The sequence below is a fragment of the Aythya ferina genome (assembly GCF_964211825.1).
Source record: "Aythya ferina genome assembly, chromosome: 4".
Classification (NCBI taxonomy): domain Eukaryota; kingdom Metazoa; phylum Chordata; class Aves; order Anseriformes; family Anatidae; genus Aythya; species Aythya ferina.
In genome coordinates this window covers 77159774-77184156 of record NC_140300.1, presented here as the reverse complement: position 1 = coordinate 77184156, position 24383 = coordinate 77159774, and the positions used below count along the sequence as shown (strand labels likewise).

General features: G+C 37.4%; 1 protein-coding gene across 9 annotated transcripts in view; it reads right to left on the bottom strand.

The window, feature by feature from the left end:
• The window catches only part of WDFY3 (WD repeat and FYVE domain containing 3), a 190970-nt gene that overhangs the window by 37618 nt on the left and 128969 nt on the right, over positions 1 to 24383 (bottom strand). For 5 of the 9 annotated variants that reach the window (XM_084518372.1, XM_084518366.1, XM_084518370.1 and 2 more), the window contains 17 exons: positions 23943 to 24103; positions 23247 to 23358; positions 22633 to 22823; positions 21048 to 21200; positions 18754 to 18827; positions 18487 to 18648; positions 17045 to 17139; positions 14933 to 15053; positions 14559 to 14776; positions 11949 to 12184; positions 10620 to 10754; positions 8658 to 8849; positions 6499 to 6732; positions 4865 to 4964; positions 2495 to 2655; positions 1627 to 1856; positions 714 to 823 (listed from right to left, as the gene is read on the bottom strand). In XM_084518372.1, coding sequence (XP_084374498.1) covers positions 714 to 823; positions 1627 to 1856; positions 2495 to 2655; positions 4865 to 4964; positions 6499 to 6732; positions 8658 to 8849; positions 10620 to 10754; positions 11949 to 12184; positions 14559 to 14776; positions 14933 to 15053; positions 17045 to 17139; positions 18487 to 18648; positions 18754 to 18827; positions 21048 to 21200; positions 22633 to 22823; positions 23247 to 23358; positions 23943 to 24103 — 2685 coding nt within the window. The remainder of the gene's footprint in view (positions 1 to 713; positions 824 to 1626; positions 1857 to 2494; positions 2656 to 4864; positions 4965 to 6498; positions 6733 to 8657; positions 8850 to 10619; positions 10755 to 11948; positions 12185 to 14558; positions 14777 to 14932; positions 15054 to 17044; positions 17140 to 18486; positions 18649 to 18753; positions 18828 to 21047; positions 21201 to 22632; positions 22824 to 23246; positions 23359 to 23942; positions 24104 to 24383) is intronic. The other 4 variants (XM_084518373.1, XM_084518367.1, XM_084518369.1 and 1 more) reach the window with 3 other exon arrangements.

The window sequence follows — 24383 nt, the reverse complement described above, 5'->3', positions numbered from 1 at the left end:
TTTTAACAACCTGTCTTTTTTATCATTTGTACACTATTCGTACACATCTAGAATTTTGAAATTCTTTCCTCTGCGAATCTGAAACACTGGCTCTAATTAGTTGCAATTCTTCTCCCATACCCATGCGTACATTAACTACACTAGATAAATACAAATCTTACAGATATACACAGTCTATATAAAAACATACAATTCCAAACACAAATAACAAATGTATTTTTTATATCTGTATACACTGATAGACACGTACGTAAATATTAAATGTATACATATAAGAAGAGCAAAACCACGATCCTTTCTTCTACCAGCTAGTTCATAAGTTTCTCTTAAGAGGAAGATCCTAATGGTTCCAGTAAGTAATAATTCAACATCTTATAACAGTTACGTCTTAACTATGCTCCTGTAAGATTTGTCAGATAGAGAAGCATGGCACACACTTAAAAGCATCCATTTACATTGCATTCAACTCAGTACACATAAAGGAATCTAATTCTAGTTCATGTCCAGTAAGAAAAATGAAGTCCACTTGCTGTATTAACAAAACACTAGCTTATTTTGAATGTATCTGTTTTGGTGTTTCAAGTGTTTTGTTTGTTTTTAGTGTTTATACACACACATACACTCCTGCCCGAAGTGTAACTAGGGTAAAAGACTACTGATGACAATAAAGCAGCATCATTAGCAGACATCTGTGGATTCATCACTCAGATTACCTTCACTGACATCTTGATTGTAGACTCCATCTGGCTCTATATCAGAGGGGATCATGATGTGCCAAGTAGTCATCCTGGCTTCTGCTTCCAATCCAAACCCATCAACATTGCTACAAATACACAGTGAACGAACAACCACCAGAAACAAATAAAAGCGCTACAAAGAGTAACGTGTACTGCTACAGCAACTATTCATTTCTGTCCACTTGATTTCTGATGATCTGCAGTCACAAGTCAAACTGAAGGTTTTTAAAAAAGGACATGACATGGACATTAACGTTGCTGGAGGAAGCAGAAATATTTCAGGAAACACCAGTGTGGCCAAAGCCATGAATGGCAAACACTAGAGTTTTTGTGGATCATGTTTCCCAACTGTCTTGGGATAAAACCCAAGTCCTAAAACTCTTTGGAAAGAAAAATGAAAATGCCAGTCAGGCTTTTGTAGCAATGCAGACAAGCAGGTGTTACCAGCATTTGTCATGTCCATCCAATTTAATTCTTGACTTATTCGAATACATCCAATTACTAAGATACCGAATACATATTCAATAGACCCTAAGTCTAGTGACTGATCCCTTTAACTATTAATTATTTCACACCAGAGCTTCCTTGTACTTAAAAATATTTCACACTGTCAAAGCATAGTAATATAATGGTTGATCAGCACTTGTGTTAGTACTGTAAAATACCTGTTTAACAGGAGGTAAGACTGTTCTCTAAACTGAGGCTCTTCAAACCTCATTTTATTTCAAAATGTATCACTACAGCTTGCTTCCATTTCACTGACTTGAAAGTTATAAACAGTTGTCAGGAATTTGCTGACTTATTCACAAGGTGTCAGAGCTGAGAGGGAACAGGTGATTTTTATGTCACTATCCTGATTCTGGAACAAACTTCTGTCTGAGAGACTTACCTTCCCACATGCAAGTTAATCAAGCAGTGAGCTAGACAGCTGATGAACTCTTGATCATGATTTCCAGGTCCCAAAATTAAGTTTCTGTTCACAGTAAGGACCCTCAGAGAATCAAGGAGAGCCACTTGCTGAGGAACAGTTTTGTGGGCTCTTGAGAACTGATACAAGATGGTCCTGTTCAGGCAGTGATAAATAGCATCCAGTGATAGTCCCTGAGATCTTCTTTTTGACTAATAGAAAAAAAAACAAACAAAAAGCCCACGCATCATCAGATGTCAGCTGAAAAAATTTACAGGCAGATAATCTTTGCACAAATTGATCCATGCTGTTTTTTCAAAATAGGTAGTGTCAATTCCAGGGATTTCAAGGGCCAAATTGACACTAATAGATGCTGATGCACTTAAAATTTGAACATCTATAATAATCAGCCTATTTTCATTCCCTCTCATTTCGAGCAGCAGAAGTCTTCAACAGTCTCCAATAAAAGACCACAAAGAAGCTTTCCAAAAATCTCCTGAGGTGAATTTAGGAAGCTTTCCAGGATTTTAGAAAAATAATTTCATCTAAAAGCAGTTTTAACTCAACTGTCCCATAATAAAGCATTCCACACTGACAAGATATGCTAGGAAAGCTCATTAAAAAGTGAAAGAGAAGAAAAAAAAAAAAAAGGCATACTTATGAGCTAACCAAAGACAGGCCACCAGCACGTGAACAATTACAATCTTGGAGTGTTAGCTACCCAGACTGCACAATTAGCAAAAGGCGGAATCCAAGTAGTACACAGGCTGCTAAGTGACATCACTCCATGGATTTTATCATAAATAGTGAAAATGTTTTTTCAAGTAGGCTAATAGGAGAACACTGTTACCTGTGCAATGAGTTGGATTATGAATTCCACAAGAAGTTTGGATTCTTTGTTGAACATGCCCTGCCAAAGCTTATCAACCACACGCTGTGTAAAATAAAACACATTGTTCACCAGAACGTGGTAGCTTCCTCCACTTGTTATAGGCAGAGATGCATCTTCACCTACGTAACAGCAAAATAAAGCTTCTTCAGTAAAAAGAAATAAGTATATTGGCATTAGTCTATGCTTTCTACTTCTGTAAAAGAGAAGAGTCAGACAGTCAAGCTAAAGCCTAGTCAAAAAGCTAAAGCCTTGTCATAGAATCATGGAATGGTTTGGGCTGGAAGGGACCTTTCAAACGATCTACTTCCAAATCCCACTGCAATAGGAAGGGACACCTTACACCAGACCAGGGTGCTCAAAACCCCATCCACCCCAGCCTTCAACACTTAGAGGGATGGGGCACCCACAACTTCTCTGGACAGCCTTTTTTAGTGCCTCACCACCTTCAGAGTAAAGATTTTCTTCCTTATATCCAATCTAAATCTACCTTCTTTTAGTTTAAAGCTGTTACACCTTGTCCTATCACTACAGTCCCTGATGAAAGGAGACTACAAAAGGTTTTCTGTAGTCCCCTTTAGACACTGGGAGGATGCTATAAGGTCTCCCGCGAGCCTTCTCCTCTCCAGGGTGAACAACCCCAGTTCCCTCAGCCTGTCTTTACTAGGAAAGGTACTCTAGGCCCTTGATAATCTCTGTGGCCTCCTCTGAACTTGTTTTAATACATCCATATCCTTATTGTGCTGGGTCCCCAAAGCTGACCATAGTACCACTCCAGATGGGGGTCTCACAAGAGAAGGGCAGAGGGAAAGGATCACCTCCCTCATCCTGCTGACCAAGCTTCTTTTGGCGCAGCCCAGGGCATGGGTGACTCTGGGCTGCAAGCTCACATTGCTGGGTTATGTTGAGCTTCTTGTCAACCAACATTTCCAGCTCCTTCTCCTCAAGGCTGCTTTCAATCCATTCTCCGCACAGCCTGTATTCGTGGTTGTCACTTACCTATGCTGATCTTTGATGGTAAGTAATCACTGGAAATTGACAGTGAAAAGACCAAAACGAGAGGGACAGGTAACACACCAAACACCCTAGAAAATACATTGCGCAGCTTTACACTTACCTAACTTTTTGCACCTATCTAAAAGGAAAATATTTGACATAGAATTAAAACCCAACCTGCTTACTGAAACTAGTAATATCTTGTGCAAACCAGGCTGAAATATAAAAATCTCTGTGGATATTGCTACTGGCTCTTGTTTACCATTTGGAGAGGTATATTAACCATCAACATTCTCAAATGTTTCTTTTCTGGATTCATGTCTGACAGAGGACTAAACATCACCTGAGACTGTTCAAGGTAGACTGTACTTTGTGTGCGAGTACACTCAATTCACAACTTGAGACTCACCGCTTGGATTACTGCTTTCACAGAAGGATGCCAGAGAAGTCTGCTCCACATTATTTCTCACAGAAAAGCAGCAGGTACTGATTTTGCCTGAGGTTCACTTAGATTTATTAATTTCTGGCACTACTTGCACACAAAGTGGCTGATTGCATCATACATGGAAGAAGCTAGACAAAACTTGGAAGAAGAAACACCAAGGGAAACCAAAATTGTGCTCCTAGTGTACATAAAGTACTAACAAGGACTTCTATGATGAATACAGAGCAGACTGATAGCTCCTGGCAAGTCCAGCAGGCCACCATGAAATCAAAGCAGGCACCTGAGCAGAGATACTCCAACAGGCCACCTCACAATCATCTATACCCATGCTCTGCTGGGTCAGCCCATCCTACTGACATCTAGCTTAAAAGCTTTTCAAACTCTTCCTGAGCATTTCTTTGGTAGGTGGTTCAATGAAGTACTAATCCCAGACGACTTTTCTGGGCTGCTTCTACAAAAGGAAGAAAAGAAAACTGAGGTGACTTTTAAAAACCTACGTCCCACCCATAAGAAATTGACAAAAGCTCCAGATCATCTGCCAAGGCAAGAAGGACAAGAGAGATAATTCTGAGATAACAAGACTCAGTTGCATTTCTTTCTGACACGACTCAAATTTGTCAGGTTTCCATATCCAAAAGATTCACCTAATGCAATTTCTTTTTAGAAACTCTTGTTTTATAGCTTTGGCACAATTGAGACTCAGAGCGAACATGTAATTGTAGCAGTGCCATTTACACATCAAAGGAAAGAAAAAGGGCAGAACAAAAAATATGAAGGCATTAAATTTCTAACAAATTAGGTAATTAATAAAGAAAAAATAAAATTAATATATATATCAAAAAACTTTCCCTCAAGTCAGACAGACTGATAATTAAGCATCGCCATATTACCCAATAAAACATCAGCTGCAAGTAAGTGGTCCATCACGCTATCCAAAACATACGTCTGAAACTCCTTCTGCTGTGTTCGTGTTGATCTTTCAGGGGAAGCCTGATTCAAGAGACACAGTGAAAAAATAATGAGCATCTCTGAGGGAGCAAAAAGGAAGAGGAGGTGTTATAGGTGAATTTTTGTTCTTCTTAAGTCTCATGAACTATCATTTATTTTTTCCACAGTAATTTATCTCCAGTAAGTCTTGGCTCTATCTAAAAACTTAGGGATGGACATCAGGTATACATCAGCTGTATGCAGTCTTACAGTGAGCGTTACTCCAATTTCTACCCAGTATATTTATTTTCTACCCATCTAGACCAGTAACTAACATTGAAAAACTGTGACAGATTAAAATAGCAGCAAAGCAACTGAAACAGAATGACCATGGTCTCAAATATGCTTCCCAATGTCCATGTATAAATGCATCTCTTGAAAGTTTATTTATTTATTTATTTATTTAGCTTTATGACAGCAAAGAGACACCTAGCTAACTCAGGAACTTTTAAGATTATGTATAAGCATGCTCTAAAATTCCTGCAGCTATTAAAGAAGCCAGGGAGACACATAACAAAGCATAACAAAGAGCTAAGTCATAGGAGAACATGGACTCCTGAACTGAACATTTCAAAAGACAGTCTGAAGAAGGTGTGGATACAGTAGTGCAGTTAAGCAGCAATTGAACTCCTCATTGCCAGCCTAAGCATTACGAGAATGCTGCTTTCCACACGCGTCACCAAATTTAACAGAGAGTTTAACAGAAAGATTATGTAGTAACTCCGTGAATTTTTATAGCGTATGACACCAGATGTCCTGGCACTTGTTTTTCTCTAACACAAATAAAACTGAGACATTAATATTTCTTTAGGGATTGGTAGGGATTTTATATTTTGAGCAAAACTAATACAGCTGTCCCAGGCTAATGGAAGTATAACAAATGAATCATACTCTGCAAGAATAAAACTTGAGGAAAGCTGCAACTTTTCATGCTGCACTGTTGAACATCGACTGTTGCAACCCACTTCCTGCATTTCCAGACAAATGGAGTTAGTGACTAAGATGACAAAACAATAGCTCCAAAAAGAGCACAAAATATAAACCAAACCTTGACACAGCGTACTCAGTTACATGCGTGGCAACTAACAGAGCCATTTGACTACCCAAATGAAAGCTACGGAGTCCACAAACATAACTGATAGTAGGACTCATGTGGAGGGAAGAACACAGCGTAGAAAGAAAAAAAAAAAAAACCAACAAATGTCTGCTCAAAAAAAAAATAAAAAATTGTCTGCTCAATCATTTCAGGTTGTCACCAATACATGCAAATGCCAGGAGGAAGAAAAAAAGTCCAGAAAGCATTCTGAAAGCAAGGCTGAGAAAAACAAACAAAAACCTCTGGTGTTTGCTTTCTTAGGTTTTCCAAAGTATTGACAACAGCAAGCAAACTTATTTATGAGCCAAGAGCGTTCCAATTTTCTAACTCTTACTTCATGACTGTTTTTAAGATTCCATTGAATGGTAAGGTGAAGATAAATAGAAATATTGAGGAGAAAAAAGGGTTACACTAAGTTCAAATCATAAAAATCAGATTTACCTCTAGCAAAAGATCTACCAGTGGAGTCTGTTTGCTGGCTGGTGTGAGACATAAGTTATCAATGATCAGTACCCGCATGAAGTCAAACACAAACTTCTTGGCAGGATGGTTAGTTAGGTACGTCTTGGTGCCAACATTGCAGTATTCTGACTGGCTCCTGTTCATGCCAGAATCAGTTGCAAAGGCTTTGAACTCTTCAGCTGGGGACCCAACTTCATCATCAAGATCAGACACCTGTGAAAAACAATATGTCAAAACTCCAGAGCTCAACAGATTAGCAGCAGTGCTTTTGCTCTTCTATCCTTTACATGTCTTTCTATGGCCATTCACTTCATATTTGGTTTCCTAATAAACCTTTTTCAGCAAGATTATGTTCAGTATCAGGTGCCCAATATACAACATGCAAAACATTCAAATTCTAGTTTCTAATTGACGAGGAAAAAAGAAATCAGTAAAGGCTCACACAAGTTACCTGAACCAGAAATCACATATCACATGGGAGATGCTTACCAACAAGAACTTCTGGAGCAATTTCTAATTTCTACGCAAGAATACAGATTCTCATAGCAAAAAGACAGAAGTTCTGAAACAGTTAGCAGCTAAAGCAGTGAACAAAAAACCATGATAGAAGCTGACTGAAAAAGGCTATCAAGTTTGTGTGATAGAGTAGCAAAAGCAAACTCACCCTTTTTTTAATGCAGTACCTTCGTCAGAGTGCAATAATGAGTAAAAGCTACTTTCCCAGTACTGAAGATGATCATGTCCAAAAGAAATTAAAAGGAGAAAGTATTTTTATGTAATGCCTTCCTCCAGATACAAGAGGAGACAATGACTTCCCTGAAAAAGACTTATTGCATCACCAGCTTCCATACAAAGTAACCAAATGTTCTGAATTTCTGTCTGCTTCAGAATGTGAAAATTCCCAAGAAATGAAGAAAAACCCAAAGATGTAGACTTTCTGGATTTAATGACACATCTGAGAAAGGCTGGAAGATCAATCAAGAATTTTCTCTCAATGCTGAACTTAGGTTAACGTGTTTTGTTGCTATACTTAGCATTTATTTCATATGGAATTGAATAGTCTACCTCATTTGGATAGACAAATGCTGGAGAAGCAAAAAGATTTGGAGTCAGGAAAGCCTTCAAATGGTAGAGTTCAAATTGTCAGACAGACAGACGAAGTTTCACCTGTGCACTTAGTACTGAAAGGACTAAAAAACTACTTGGAGATATGCAAGACTGTTCTAAATTCTTTACACAGGTCAATGCCAAGTCAGCATTACAAGCTTGAAAATGGCACTTTCCTTTCTTTTTTTTTTTTTTTTTCCTCCAAGAACTCCTATCATCTACTTCAAGTGCAAAAATCAATAATCTTATAAGACTCTTCGACATATATCTGTAAAAACTGATCATCTGTTTCTATTCATAATAGAAAAGACAGTATTTCAGCAATAAATATTTTCTACAGTATTTTATCATTATCTTCCCTAGTTATAGCATTTGCTAACCAGTCAGCTATCTGTCTTAGTGCATGGATGCTCTTAGTGCATGGATTACTTTTAGATGCCAGCTAACAATAACAGTTTATTTCTTTCCCCTTCATGGTCTAGAAATAGCAGCGCTTTTCAATAACACTTAAAGTATATGTAAATTAATAACCTGTAATAGTTCTGCTTAAAGCGGCAATGCAATCAAAGATGAACTCACACCCTTTTAGCTTGAACTCATCAGTTACAGGTCAGATAGGAATATTTTTATTGGATAAGCCCCCAACAGAAGTAGGAGGAGAAAGCATTTTTCAATTTTATCGCATCTTCCAAAATAGAGAGGAGAAAGACAAGCTGACTCTGTCATTTTCCTTCTGTAAATCTGAGCTAATTTGATTCCTGTATATGAAAAAAATGGCCTACTAGAAAAAAAGAAATGGTATACATTCCCCCTAAAATGAAGTTTCAGGTATCATTGTGCAACAACAGTTGAGCATGCACCCTCTCAGTTTCAAAACCCAAGTATAAAATTTCCAGCCCAGCCTTTAAGACCACCCTTTTCTGCATGGCAACTAGAGCTTTATCTTCACATGACTATTAATTGGTCTATCTTCAAAAATAGCATCCAAGGGAAAAGAAAGGGAAAAAAAAAAAAAAAAAAAAACAACTCACTGCATTTCCTACCATCTCAGAGTAAGGTCTTATGTTGAAAGGAAACACAGTTGCTGCCAATGCACACAGGAACTCTGGGCTCATCCATAAGGAAACGAGGTCCGGCACATTGTGATACAAATAGCGAAAGAACTGCATCAAGGTGACAGGATATTCTCGAAGCCAAGAGCCTTCTTCCTCAGACTGCCAAGGCTGGGTTGAAAAACAAACAGCACGTTAACATAGATGGCGTTAATCGAAGAATACTCATTTCAGAAGAGAGACATGGGAGGACGACTGGTAGGATCAAGTATGCCAAACACATTGTCAAACATGCAGTTAAACACATCATCAGAGATGGGATGAAATGTGATCAAACATGGTCAAGTGCTTGTTCAAAGAGAGCAGAAATGTGCCTGGTTGCCTGCTCAGTCACATGTCAGTGTCCAAAACCAGAACATGTCAAACATACCAGAGAATGTGTCACAACACATGGCCAAACAGCTGCCTAGAAGACATGACTGAAGACATGCTGTTCAGACACCTTAAGTGATGTCTGATCAAACATGAACAGACTATATGCCTGTGCATCTAACCAACATGTGACAAATGAGTTGCTAACTGTGACAAAACACTTGTCTGGGCACATCACTGTATGATAAACACCTGACAACATGTGACCAAGCATACGTATACAGTTTTTAACACATGAGCTTGCAGAAGCCATGCAAACCGCTTTTCAAGAACATATGTCCAAGCCTGTCAGACATGTCACCGTGTCATGAAATCATAAGAAGCAGAAGTGAATGACAAATGTGACAAGAAAAATGTAATGAAACAGGCCAGAACAGGTTGCTACCACATGAAGAAATGTAATCAAACATGACTAAATGTGATAAACACACGGCAGGAACACATGGCAGCCCAACACTTGACAGTAACCTCTACCTCAGCATGTATTCAAGCATGTCACAAGGAGGAGACTGAACACATCTATGTGGCTAAGAACACGTGTTCTAGGGTGATGACTCAAAATACGTTGCTAAGCATGATCTGAATCGTATCAAACAAAAACCCAACAGCACATCTAAACATATATCAACTGGTACAGAGCAACACAGCAGGGCAAGAGACAGCATGTCTCTGAGCAGGTCAAGAGCATCTGCAAAGTGGAGGACCAAAAAGGACAGAACAGGTTGCCAGCAGGACACAGAACAAGTGTCAATAGCAATGTGTACCCCCAGCACATCATTAGATATGCTTTCTACATGTGTGTACTGGTCACACCTGGATATGACAATACATGAGCAGCAAGTAGTCAATGCTTCCCAGAGGGTTTCACAAATGTGATGACCAAGCAGGTAACATCTAAACAGGTACTACTTGGGAAATGTTTCATGAGATCTTTTTCAGCAAATCAATGCTCTAGTTCCCACATAATACAAAATTTTCCTACTGAGAAACTAACTTTGACTACATTGACACTAGATTTAAAAAACAAAAAGAACACACATTTTTCTGGCAGTTAGTTCATTTCCTCCAGCATGTGGCTATTAATAGTCAGGGGACTTCTCAAGCACAAAAAAATCAGCATCTCGCATTGCTCTGAGCAGATGGGACAGTGAGTCTAAAACATTCCCCTGTGATGTTAATCAGGGAAGTAATTCAGTTATCTCTGCCAAGCATTTTTATCCTTCTGATCCCTTGTCTTGCTTTACTTGCAGCAAAACGTAAAGCTTAGCCTTTTTGTGAAAAGCACTGCTAATTTTATGGTCAGTAATATTTCCACAGATAATGAAAAACAAAATAAGATAAGAATAACCTCATTACAATGTTTTCTTTTTACACACGTATTATGAGTAACTCCCAGATGGGTTGGTTATGATAGTAACAAAAAATTCACATTTCTAATTTGGCTTCTGACCACATGGCAGACCCAAGCAATTCCATATATACAAATATGTACAAAAATTCTATTCTTACAGAATTCAGCATGCTCCTCAGCATTCCCAATAACAAGAAGGCAGCTTCTGTGCAAACACTATGTACTGAAGAGGTAATGGTGCCACACGAGGCAGGAACTCCAAATATAAATGTCCAAATAGAGTCTAAGTCAAACTGTAAAGGATGAAACAGAAAAGACAAACACTTTCTGTAGTGCAATTTGATACTGCTTTTTATTACATCTATAACACATTCATTTGACAGTGTCTAAACAGTAAAGGTTAGAGGATGTGAAAAAATTCAGCCCCTACAACTTTATGGAGAGATCATGTGTCATGAGGCACTGAAGAACTTCCTTTCAACCATGGACAAACTTAACTGCAGCTCTCACCTTCTCAAGGTATTTAAGCCTTCTGAAACAAGAAGCGACCTGTCAGCACAAATGCTGCACCATCAATACTTGCCTTTGGCACATCTACTAACAAAACCCACATGGTGTCCCACAGGAAAAAACATGAATGAAACAAATACACTACACTGTATTTTTCAGTAATTAAACAACAACAACAAAAAGCCATTAGATGTAAGAAAAGGAAAAACTGCCAATCTCTAGCATTAACAGCTATATATTAACTGCTATATATTTTAGGTAGTTGCATTTGATTTCAATTTAGCATTGCTGTACTTCAAACACTATAAGCAGAAGATGACCTTCATGACTCTGCTTTCCCACAGCACAGTGTTGCCTGTGCTGTCTAGTTCCTCTTGAGAAAATAAGCAGGCAGAATACTTTCTGGTCTATAGTTTTCACCTTCCCTTTACCACCAAAAAACAGATGTTAGCACTGTTAGTATCTGTTCTAAACAGGTACACTGTAAACCTGGAGTGTGGCTTTTCTCCATAAAAGACTACACTAAGGCTTCCTAGGTTTCTGTTGAAGACTATTTATTTACATACAATTAAAACAAGTTCAAAATCAACCTACACAAAATGCTAATACACTTTTATTTTTCCACTGAGAACTAAGATGTCTCCCTTAAACCTTTCTGTAATAAGTACCCTGTTTTTTTCTGTAACCTTGTGAACACTCCTTAATACAGTAACTCCCTGCTCTTTATAAATAAATAAATGCTCCCTTCCATGTCACCCTGGCTCCAGATCAGACCAGAAAGAAACTAGCTTCATCTATGCCATACCAGGCTGGCTTCCACGTACTCCCACCATATCTTGTCCTCCCACTCCTGCACAGAGCAGCACAAAACAAGTTGTACTGACTTCTGTGTCAGCTGCTGGGGACTGGGGTTGTTAATCCATAATTTCTTAGATGACAGACAGAATTACACTTACATCTTACTAGATAATCCCTACCTGGGACCCCTGATTACACTGGCTGCTGATGACAGGTGCACTGACCTGCAGGTTTTCAGGCAGTTCAGTGACTGGCTGCTGCAGGAAAAGGGCCATGAGGAGGAAGTAGAGTGCAGGTACATTAGTATGCTTAGGGAGAAGGGACTGCAGGACAGGAAAGCCCGGGAAATGACATGCATCCCGGTTAATCTCCCGGACTGTTGATCTGCCACCAGCGCTCCTGCCAACATTGAACCCTGAAATAAAAAGACAAAGAGCCAACAATGTTAATAGAAAAATGCTTGCGAAGCTCATTCTTAAATCAAGTATTGAGCTCAAGAGAGTACCTCCACATAAATCTAACACTGTAACAATGGAAAACTTGCATACTGGTTATCATACATATACTATGCAATTCACTTCAGGTATCTAATTATTTAATTACTACGACAGGAAAAAATTGCCTTCCAGTACCACACCACGTAGATAACCCTGCACTATGAAGACTGCTTAATTCTGTTCCAGACACACTCAGATTCATTTGTTGACCGCTACCAGAAACTCAAGATTTTTAAGATACCTCAGCTTCTGAAAAAAAGTTATTTCACTAGCTGAGAGGAAAATCACACCTTAATCTCTGGAATTGAGTAGTTCATTTAGGTTAACAACCAGCAATCCCACAGCTTATTTAAGTAAATGGGCTGCTGAATGATTTCCATGCACGCTTCACAGGGATCTTGCTTTAGCTGCTTTGTTACTGATCAACCAGTATGAAGCACCAAATGCTCTTATTTTTATCTTAAGTGTTGCCAGAAACACAAAACACCTTTTGTGACCCTTTTGTACTCAGTCATTTCGTTTCCCCTTTGAACATCACATAGAAAGTGCAGAAGTGCTCATTTTGCAGTAAGTACAGAGGCAGGAAGATAACAGTCTCTGGGTCAATGCAGACCGCCAGATATTTTTTTCTGATGTTGCCAGAGGTAAGGTTGGTCAGGCTGTTTTTGTGAGGCTCTAATACAGAGATGGTTCTCAGCAGAAACTGACTACTTAAAAGAATATATATGAATTAAATTCTTGCCACAAAGCCACACTTAACTCTATCAGTAAGCTTAAACAAAAATGGCTCTCAGATGGTTTCAGGAGAAGTCTCAGAGCCAATGTTTTGCAAGGCAATAAAAAAAAAAAAAAGAGCATAAAGATTAGGTAATCAGATAAGTCATTGGCATTTGATGAGATACAGTTTTAGAATTATCTTGTTCATCACAGTCTAGCCTGGCATCAGTTAAATTGATGTTATAATACAAAACCAAAAAGGACGACTACACACATTCTTCAACTGTGATTGCACATCTAATTTAGAAAGATTCTGTGGACTGAAGAAAATTATGTTATGGGACATTTGAAACAAATCTCAAATAAAAAAATAAAAAAGTCAGTGTCCTAAAGTATCAGTGGGATTAAAATTTTAAGACATGTGCATGCAAACTGAGAAGCATTTGTAAGATTTAAGACCTGAATCGGTAGCTAAACAACAGTTGCTACAGTATGTTAACAATACATCTTTGCACACATAATATGGTTTCATAAAAAACTCTGCTGAAACTTTTGTAGTTCATTATTGATGCAGAGAATCATGATATATTGCTTAATACCCTGAGAGATATATTATGGAAAACCAGTGCAAAGAGACTGACTTCCTACAAAGGTCTAATAACCTAATAATAATGCTCTAAGAATCCACAAAGAAAATCCTTAATAAGGGCCAAGGGGGCCAACATGAGCCCAGGAAATCACGAGAGCAAGCTAGGCAGAGGAAATGAAGGACTGAGATGATGCTTTGCACACACAAATTCCCAAGGAAGAACAAATCCCAACTGGTGTATCTACTGGCACAGAATTCACTAGACAAAGCAGCACAGATTTAAAACTGCATGATTAAAGGAGGCTGTAGCGAGGTGGGGGTTGGCCTGTTCTCCCACGTGCCTGGTGACAGGACGAGGGGGAATGGGCTTAAGTTGTGCCAGGGGAGTTTTAGGTTGGATGTTAGGAAGAACTTCTTTACTGAAAGGGTTGTTAGACATTGGAATGGGCTGCCCAGGGAAGTGGTGGAGTCACCATCCCTGGAGGTCTTTAAAAGACGTTTAGATGTAGAGCTTAGGGATATGGTTTAGTGGGGATTGTTAGCGTTAGGTAGAGGTTGGACTCGATGATCTTGAGGTCTCTTCCAACCTAGAAATTCTGTGATTCTGTGATTCTGTGATACTATGACTAATGTAACAATTACATTTTTCTTAATTAGTTTGCGTGTAGCACCTTGCAACAACACGTGTGATGCTATGCTGCCTTAGCATTTAGGTCGTTATGTGCCTGCCCATGGGGCTTACTTAACTATACATTGATGGTGACATGACACCAATTGCAGTTCAGCTATGCAGGCTTTGTGCAGACAAAAAGCTAAGACTGAACTGTAACAATATCTGTGCAATGTCAGCTGAAGGGCAGTTGCTCTCTTTTGCTTAGCAAATCTAACTCTTAATTCTAAGGAAAATGAAGGGCAACATCATCTGATCAGAGCAGAAACAACAGTAACAGAAAGGATGTATCCATCTGAGAGTTTTCATACTGTACCTAGCACAGTACCAATCTTATTGGTCAAGACTGAATCCGTCTGATCAAGCCAGCCTCCACCACTGAGACCTTCCTTAAATTTAATAAGGATGGACTGATTACTCAACAAGACCACAAGAATTCGCATGGCAGCTGTGACCGTGGTGGAATGCAGATGTTCTTCCATGAACATCATAATCCAATCAAAACCCAGGGTCTTGACCAGTTCTTCACAAGCCCTAATAAAGGGGAAAAAAAAAAATCTGTGTAAATGCTTCAACAGTTCCTATGAAATTACACAATTTAACTAGTGAATAGAGTGTGGACCGTATAATTCTCTCCTTTGAAATTAAAAACATAATATCGTTTCTAGATCTAAAGTTTTTTGTACTTACTGCAAATTAACAGCTGTCTTCTCTTTAGATGTATATAGAAGTTTCAGGAGTATATCTAAAAGCCTGTTCCGCAGGAGAATAAGGTTAGCTGAAACAAGTCCTCCAAAATCATCTTCTGTTCCTAGACATCAAGTACAAAAAAAGTTAAGCAAAATTAATGTGAATTAAAAAAAAAGAATTAAGCAAAAAATTTTTTTTTTAGAACTCCAACCATTTAAATGCTATTCATAAATTCCATACACAAGTAAACTCGATATGTTCCTACTCAGGTCAAGAAAAAGCCATGCTCTATTGTGGACAGCTTGCTATGCTTGACCTGGCGCACACTGCCAAGGAATGTTTGGTGCCCCATTATCGTTGTCACACAGCATTTGGTCGATTTGAAAGATGGGCAGAAGGATAGCACAGACAGTTATCTAAACTGAGGCGGTCCACATTAGCTAAGCCAGTTGGTTCCTGGCAGGCAGATGCATAAAAACTGACAAAGGAAAGGGTGTGGAAAAAAGGGGATTCATAAAAACTCCAAACAGTTGGCTAAACATTATGCAATCTGGGATAAAATAAAATAAAATAAAATAAAATAAAATAAAATAAAATAAAATAAAATAAAATAAAATAATAAATAAATAAAATAAAATAAAATAAAAAATAAATAAAAATAAAAAATAAATAAAATAAATAAAATAAAATAAAATAAAATAAAATAAAATAAAATAAAATAAAATAAAATAAAATAAAGCTAACATTTTCTGGCTTATACAAAATGTAAGAAATGGAAGAACAATTAATTTCCTTTTCAATCAAGTCAGAACCCGAAACCCCTTATCAGTCAAACACACTTCTTCCAAAATGTGCTAATACACACAGCTCAAGGTTAACTTCACTGCTATTCTTTAAATCCCTCTATTAGTACCTTACTTTATGTAAGGAGGAGCAGGTTTTCCACAATGTTAAAAAAAAATTACTACTCAAGCGGAGACACGCAAAAAAGGAAGACAGATAAATGGACACATACTGGGCCAGAGATCTGTGCCTAAGTCACAGACAAGAAAACAAAGCATCTTCAAAGGCAGCAATACAGCATAACTGATCAAGACCAATAACCTATAAATCTACTGTCCTTTGCCTCAAGCTTCCCTTAGCACTCCTGACACAGTGTGCCTTTCTCCCCATGGTTCTCTAGTGTCCCTGGTAGACAAAAAGCAGCACAAGCTCTGCTTAGCTTAGAAAAAAAAAATAATATGGCCAGCCTGTAGAGGGAACATGAATTTGGATCTCTCTCCTATACCCAAGACATTGTTTTTTACCGAAGAAGTTGTTGGAATTTCATCATCTCTGAGAATGCAATGACAGAAAGTGTTCAGAAAAAGGAGAGACATGTGAATGATCAATGTGCAGATCACCTAACCTTGTTCTTCAGGAAACAACATGAATCAAGCTAACTGTGCAACAGAAACCCTGTTCTTCTCTCTGGTCCCTGCCTACCTGCATTGCAAGAGATGCAGAAACTTAGCATCTTAGAGCACCCACTTGAGTTATTTGGTTCAAATCCACTGCTGGGTTAAATCATTTGGACTAGGGGAGACTAATCAAATCCACAACTGTAAAAGCTTCTTTCCCTTAAAGAAAAAGGTTAGAAATGTTCTCAAAAAATAAACAGAAATACTCTTGAAGTACGGATATATATACATACATATTATATAAATATATATATTTAAGGAGGAAAAAAACACCTTACACTGCGTGAATTGTTTTTCCCATTTCTCCACATGTGGAGGGCACACCTACCAGATGCACCTACCAAACCATTCTCTTTTCTTTTTTTCCCTCCCCATAACAAAACTGAGATGCAAAACTGATAGGAAAGAACAAGTGGGTGAAGCAGAAGGACAACATTCAGTACTAAGTGAAGGAAAACAAATAAGAGCGCATGGGTTTTGCACCGCTTTGCATGCAATACACAAATCTCAAGTTCCACAGTTAACCTGGCAGCCATATTATAACTAAAATGCATTGCTGTTAATGATACTGTTGTACATTTTAAGTATTTAAGTACAGAAGAGATCATAAACTATTTCTCTTCTACTGCTTCTAAGGCATGCAATGACTTACCGCTGTCAAGCTTTTCTTCATTGTTTATTTCCATGACTACAAACTTCTCACAGACTGCAAACGTAGGTAAAGTGGAAGAGATGAACTGTCCAAACCTTGACACACACAGAAATAACATCATGCATTGATATGACAGATGAACTCATATCTATGAATAATTTCCATCTAATGTAAAATCACAACACTAGTGAAAGGGCATTATCCAAAAACATCAACTTTCCAACACCTAAAAGCTGATAAAAATAGCCTCAGTCTAAAGTTACTCGCCCAAAACTGAAGTAATGTACAGTAATTAATAGAGTCTTGGCAAACAAGTCTGTAGTTACAGGACTTGACAACTCTGAAATTCAAGAAAGCAAATGTGGAGATACCTCCAAGTCCTAGTAAAATGAACACCACAAGTTAAAGAACAGAACAAAACATTGTTCTTCAACTTTTACAGCCGAACAAGTATTACATCCCAAAAAATCATTCATCTGGTATAACATTCACGTCTACAGCTACAGGTGATATAACAAGGTCATGGTTTTCAAGAACAAGATGATGATATACTATGAAAAGAAAGGAGACTGAATACATTCCTCTTTGTTCTGGAAAAGTCCTCAACACGTCCTTAGTTACGGTAACTTATCTCAAGTTGTAAAATATGTTTCATTTTTATTTCCAGGAAGCAAAAGAAGTTATGTCAGAACACTCAGATTTGTATTGTAGAATCTATTCCATCGTAGTTTAAGCACAACATCTACACTGTTTATTCTTGAATTACTCTCTGATGCTTTCAAAAACCTTTAATTGTACTTAACATAAGAACCTGAAATTATGACCCATTCATACACAAGGAGTATCTAAGCCTGGCAATATTTTATTCATTTCCATTATAATCAAACAGGAGATGAAAAAATTAAGTTATCAATGAGTTTAACTTGTTTAAAAGGACTTCAAATACTCCTGTGTGTATGAGTTGCAACTATTAATGTAATTTTCAGTCATAATTAATAGTACTATAACTGACAATCTTAAATATTTTTCTGTAGTCATAATTTAGAAAAAACATCTTTAAATTAGCCTTTAGTGAGAGAGAGTAATCAAAACTGCATTTTAACTGAAGTATTCTCATATTCCACCTGAAATAAAAATCAGTATTTAAAAGTGTTCAGTATGTCACACCAACAATGGATAGCATTAATGCTACCTGCCTGAAAAACACTACGCCAGTTTAATCATTCAGTTGTATTAGTTGAGATATAAACTGAATTTAATAGAGAAATCAAGGCATTACCAAAACTATTATACCTATGCACTCAGTCACTTAAAATAAAATATTCAGTACATAAACATTTGACATTAGTTACTCCACAATAGTATTGTCGCTAAGTAATTTTAACCAAGGTCAGCAACATAATAAGAACACATAAGCCAGAATTAACATAGGTGTGGGCTACCTGAGCAAGTCGTAGCTGCTGGGGAAGCCTTGAAGCAAAAAGCTCAGCACATTACTAATTGCAGCAATAGTAGGCTGGGACAGAGACGTATCTCGAAGAGTCAAGAGCAGTCTTGGGATAAGTTGGAATTCCCTCATTAACTTAGCATTCTTCGCTGCTTCACTGAAGGAAGGAAGGAAGGAAGGAGGTGTCATTTGAAAACTAGAGCTCCCTCTAAATATTACCTAATCCTGGAAGTCTCACCAGTACACCGGCATCAACTTATACCTGGACTCTGTGAGAAGTTCGATGAAGTGCTCAAATAATGACAGATGAAGCTCATAGGGTGCATGAAGCCAGACCTGAAATAAAGAATAAACAACATTAAGTTTGGCACACAAATCCAGTTCAAGATTCAGAGGTGACATTTGAGCTTCATACAGTGAAAGTTATGAAAAGCTTGAATAGAGTAAAACTTGTTGCCTATGTTACTATTTACCTGGCCTGATTGCAAGCCTCTCAATTGTTCCTTCTTCAAATTCACTTGTCTGTTAAACATACTAGCAAAGACTAAAGAAACACACATTGGTACCCATTGATAGTCTCCATAAATTTATTACAGTAGAATGTTAGAGTTATAGACAAAAATGTTTATCACTTTCTGGAATTCTTCTTTACAGAGGTGGTACAATGCCACTAGCTCCAAAGGAATTATTAGAGATTTACAGCACTGATGTGAAATGCTGAATGGGACCAATATGATGATTTGGCTGAAGCAAAGATTCTCTTTGTGAAATTGACTGTCTTCTGCCAGCACTGAACTCAAGGCGTTCCCTGATTTTTGTTTTGTGTGGTGTTTTGTTTCATCCATTTTAATCTTTACCCAGAAATTTCTGCACAGCATTTTCAACAATTTAGATCTACTAGCAAAAAAAAAAAAAACAAAAAAAACAACACACACACACAAAGAAAAAAACAGCACCCCAAACTATTATTCAAAAGTAGTAATAAAATACATCAAGTCAGAAAACTCAAAGTTATAATTTAAAATCTTAAAATTGGCTTGCTATTGAAGAAAGTATAATTAATATTTGTGTTCAGGTGTGTAAGATAGTCTGAAATGAAAGTTTCCTTGCTTTTGCTGTTCTTTAAATATTATCTAAAATGATCAAAACAATCTTTCCTTTACCATGCTTAGCATAAGATTAAGAACACCTAATTTATCCAATTTTAATGAAATGTTGGTTCACTGCTTTCTAAATACATAAAATTGAAAAATGGGAATTATAAAAACGCAAGTCAGAAAGTGTGACTTCCTGATGCTTCTCAAAAAAATCTTCCTAATGAATCACAGACATATGACTTGCCTTAACGTGTGTGTGTGTGTGTTCTCTCTCCTAAACTGTTCATCCAACTTAACACCTCTACCACAAATACTACATCAGGTACATGTAAGAACTTCTATTAGATGTACATTTACTTCTGCTCATTAATAGCAAGCACAAAGAAACCATTGTTATTTAAAAGATTTGTTTAAGAATAGTTGTTTGTTTTTTTTTTTAATACTGAAGAATTATTGTTTAAACAGCATTAACTTATTTCTAGTTTCAATGTTCTTTATCAAAAAAAAGAAGAAACTTGAGCAGTTTTCATTTCCTGATTTTTATGCTGTAATTGTAGTGTATTACCAATCTTGGCAATAGTTTTTTCAGTTGTGTTCAAGTCTTCTAAACTCTCAAAGTTAACAAGGCCATTTGATTTTGTTAATATGAAGGCTATATTAGATGGCAGGCATTTTTTCAGAGGGAGGACACTTTAAAGACTCCAGGAGTGCTTTTACATACTTAAATGCATATATAAAAACAGTAAAATAAATAATCCCACGTTTTAGAGCCATTTGTGAAAAATGGACACATGTCATTAATATCTTGTAGTTGTATCTTTTGTTTATTTGAAGTGTATGAGAATCACAACAGTTTCACTCAGTCTGTGTCAGATACAGATAATAAAAAAGGGACAAACATCAAATGGTGAGTTCTCTGCATTAACATTGTCAATCAGCCTCTTTTACACTAGCATTTCATTTTGAACTTGTCTACTTTCCCCAGTTTAAAACAAGAACACTTCAATATTTCAATAGGCTGTGCAAGCAGATTTTTAACTACCTTATTATTAACATTGCAGGAGACACATGATGAAGTGATTCCCATGTGCTATTTTGAAAAATCTACCTCCTACTGTTACTTTCAGTGCATCTTTCACACCTTAATGTATTTACTGCAGTAGAACACACAGTTAAAGGAAATTACTGTGGAATAGAAAACTAAAAAACATCTAGAACAACAAAAAACATGAACATGCTTGGTACACATTAATGGCTTGTAGAATGACTCAAGCCATTTCAGCAAGAAAAATTACCAATAATCTTGCTGCTGAGCTTCTGTTCTGTACAATATACAGAATAGTAAGTTTGCAGGATAACAACCTCATCTGCTGTTGCTCAGTATTTAAGGCATGTTGTCAGTTTACTCAAGTACTCATTAGCCAGTATCATGAGGACTTCTCTGCATAGCTTCACATACCTCAAAATCACAGAGCAGATCCTGGAAGGCAATAGAATTTGGAATAATGGAGGTCTCATGCCCACTGTCAACAGTTCCCACCAAGGAAAAGGTGAGATGAAGTATGTGACTGTTCAGAAGGGATCGTTTCTTCTTTAACAGCATCGCCAGCAACTTGAACAAATAAACAGATAAGGAACTATTACCCTATTAAAATGCAAGCACATAATCTACGCATAATGAAGCATGGGTGGAATGGCTGCATCTCTTTTGAGAAGGCCCATAAATTACCTCTGATGCTTGAAATTTTTGGTGAAAAAGCTTGAAAATGGCATTACAGTTGATTAGAACAAGAGTGTACCCAGGATCCCCTCCAGGTCATGATAAAGTTTCTGTTCTAAACTGCAGATGGTATCTAGGCCCTGATAGTTAGGCACATGCACCTATCAGCTCTCTGGTAGTTACCCACAGCTTAAGGCAGCATGTGATACAGGCTCACATGTGTGTTCCTGGAAAGCAAGACACATGCGGATACGGCAGTCTTCAATAGACCATTCTGCACCTTTGGAGCACCATAAATACAAATGAGAGGTACTCTGTCACTGAAGAAAAGTATCCATCACTAGATAGATCTGAATAACCCCAACTTTCTGTCCCATTAAGCGACACACTAGAAAAACAAAACAGAACAAAACTCAGATCCTTGCTACTTGTCAAAAAAGCCAAGGGCATGAGCTAAATGCTGGCTTGCTCTGCTCAACTTCACCATCCACTTCAAAACAACAAGTAAAAAACATACAATTTTCCATGACTCTTCCCCAGACTGTGCTATTTGCTGAGGTCAATAGAAGCAGAATATAAGTTTTGTGATGATCCACAGATCATTTACTATGCAAGAAACATTGTCTAGATTTTTTTGTTCAAAGTCAAGGTCCACAACAGGCTAAACAGAATATTAGGTTTCAACATAACTATATGTAGCCATTAGCATTACAAAGTTTGTAAATATGCTGCCTAAACCACACGACAAATTTTCACTTTCAATAAAGTTATCTTCATGAGAAACAAAGTTCACTGGTCATGAGAACACCTTTTTCAAGTCAGTTGAATAACTCTTTTGCATAACTGAATGTACTTTCTTCACCCCAATGGAGATTTAACAGGTGTTAAGTTGGCAAGTGAACACCACCACTAATTATGAAGTCTGTGCAATCTCCTCAGAATAACAATTCTAGGAGTCTGCTTGTTTGGTTTCCTTGATGTGTCCAAATCCTTCTCTCTTGCTGGTAGACCACTGAGACAGAAGCTCCAAAGGCTTGGAGCTGCGGGCTCACATTAACAGGGTAGTACCATTAAGTTGTGCTCTTCCTTGCTATTAATGAAGAGTCAGATTCAGCAGAGCAGCTCAATAGACACAGATACATAGAAAAACTTTCCACCCTGTTCCTTGAACGCTATCCTAAATAACTCATCTATGTTCTGAGCCAAGACCTCAGCAAACTTAAGAGCAGAAACTCAGGTTACCATGACACATTCCAATGGGACTTGAGAGCACAGACAATGAAATTCAATTAGCCTGGTCTGTTTAAAGACATTTCTTACATACCTGATAACCTCTGATTCTTTCCATTTCTTTGCTGGCTAGTGGATTGCTTTTTACCACGCAGACTAATGCCTTCACAGCTGCATACAATCCTTCTACATCTGAAGCCATGGCTACAAGTCCTAAAATAGCAGCAGCTCCACCAATGTACTGCAGTATAGTGGCAACAGGCTTGGGGACAAATGTTCTTACTCCTGAGCACAGGCAGTGGAAATATATTAATTAAAATCAAGTCTTATTCTGGTATAAATTAATTGGGAGTTCAAGCAAATACTTTGCAGTCTACCCCGCTTAATTTATTAAAACAATATCACTGTATCATGACACCTCAGAAGGAGAGGTGATGGAAATTTTACATTGGAAAATAATTTATGAACTAAAATCAATTAAGTGCATTTCCACAACAGTACTTACATAAACAGAAACAAGCATCCCATATCAGTAAAAAGAAAAAAGATGAACGGTATGTCAATAAAGTATAAAAATGTAAAATCAATTTAACAATGTACCAGAAGAATCACATTGATCATTTACATGATTCATCTTCTGGTACTAAGTTCTTATTGACAAGTACTTAATGATGTTTAAACCTAATAATTCTCAGATACTCAACTCACCCAAATATCCTATCAAAGCTGCACCAATGGAGCGTGCAGGTCCATTCAAGTGCCCTGCTGAGTTATGTACCAGCTTCACAGGTGTGGCATTTTCATGAGAAGAAATTGCCAGCTTTAAGGAATAAGAAAAAAAAAAAAAAAAAAGGAGGATGAAGGAAAGATTTTTTTCCTGTATGAGCCTGAACTCAACCTATTTTCTTCCTGTGATAGAGTGAGTAACACAAAATAGAATTAAACTATGCTGTAGTCATTAGTACATTCTCTACAGTGAAATCTGGACTCTCCAAAGTTTAAGGATGATTAATCTAATTAAAATAAAAAATCCAGATGGTTCCTTACTTAAACGAAAAACATAAACCAACACAGAGATTTCCAAAACTGAATCACAGTCGGAAGACTAAGCTATCAGTTTTGTTCATCTGCAACTGCAGTTCAGTAAGTATTGTTCAACTATATCATCTTAGTACCTGCTATCTACATTAAAAAGACGTAACACCTCCAAAAGAAGGCAAGCTACATCACTACTAGTAATTTGAAGAACAAGAATACATCAACAATCTCACCACTCCGCCCCCCACTTCTTTTTAAAGATTTAAGTCATTGTAGGCAACTCTGACAAGTACATCACTTTTCCTAGTTTCTATGAGTAAACTGACTTGAAAAGTCATACACCAACCAACTCATTTTCCAACGTACCTGTTTAGCAATGGCTTTACTATCCAACTTGTTGTAAACTTTCCTTATTTTTGCAACTGTAAATGAAGAAACCGAGAGAGCATAGAGACCAAAAGAGACCTTCTCTTCAGGTACTAAAGATACTGGAGATGGGTTGTTTCCCTCACATTTGGAATCTTTGCCTTAAAGACAGAATAAAAACTCATTTTAAAAAAGGAACTTATTTTCAGTTTTAACAGTAAAATTTGGAAGTTACATTTCAGAACATGCACAGAAGAGAGCTTTTATAGACATCTGAGATTTGATACTGCTTTTGTGTATTTGTTCACCACAGGCAAAACTAACATGATGGCGTTCAAGTCTGCTGATGGCATACATGTCTACTATTAAAGTTAAAAGACAACATAAAAAAACCTTCTCCTTTCAATAAGTTCTTCTATACTAACACATAATGGCAACTGG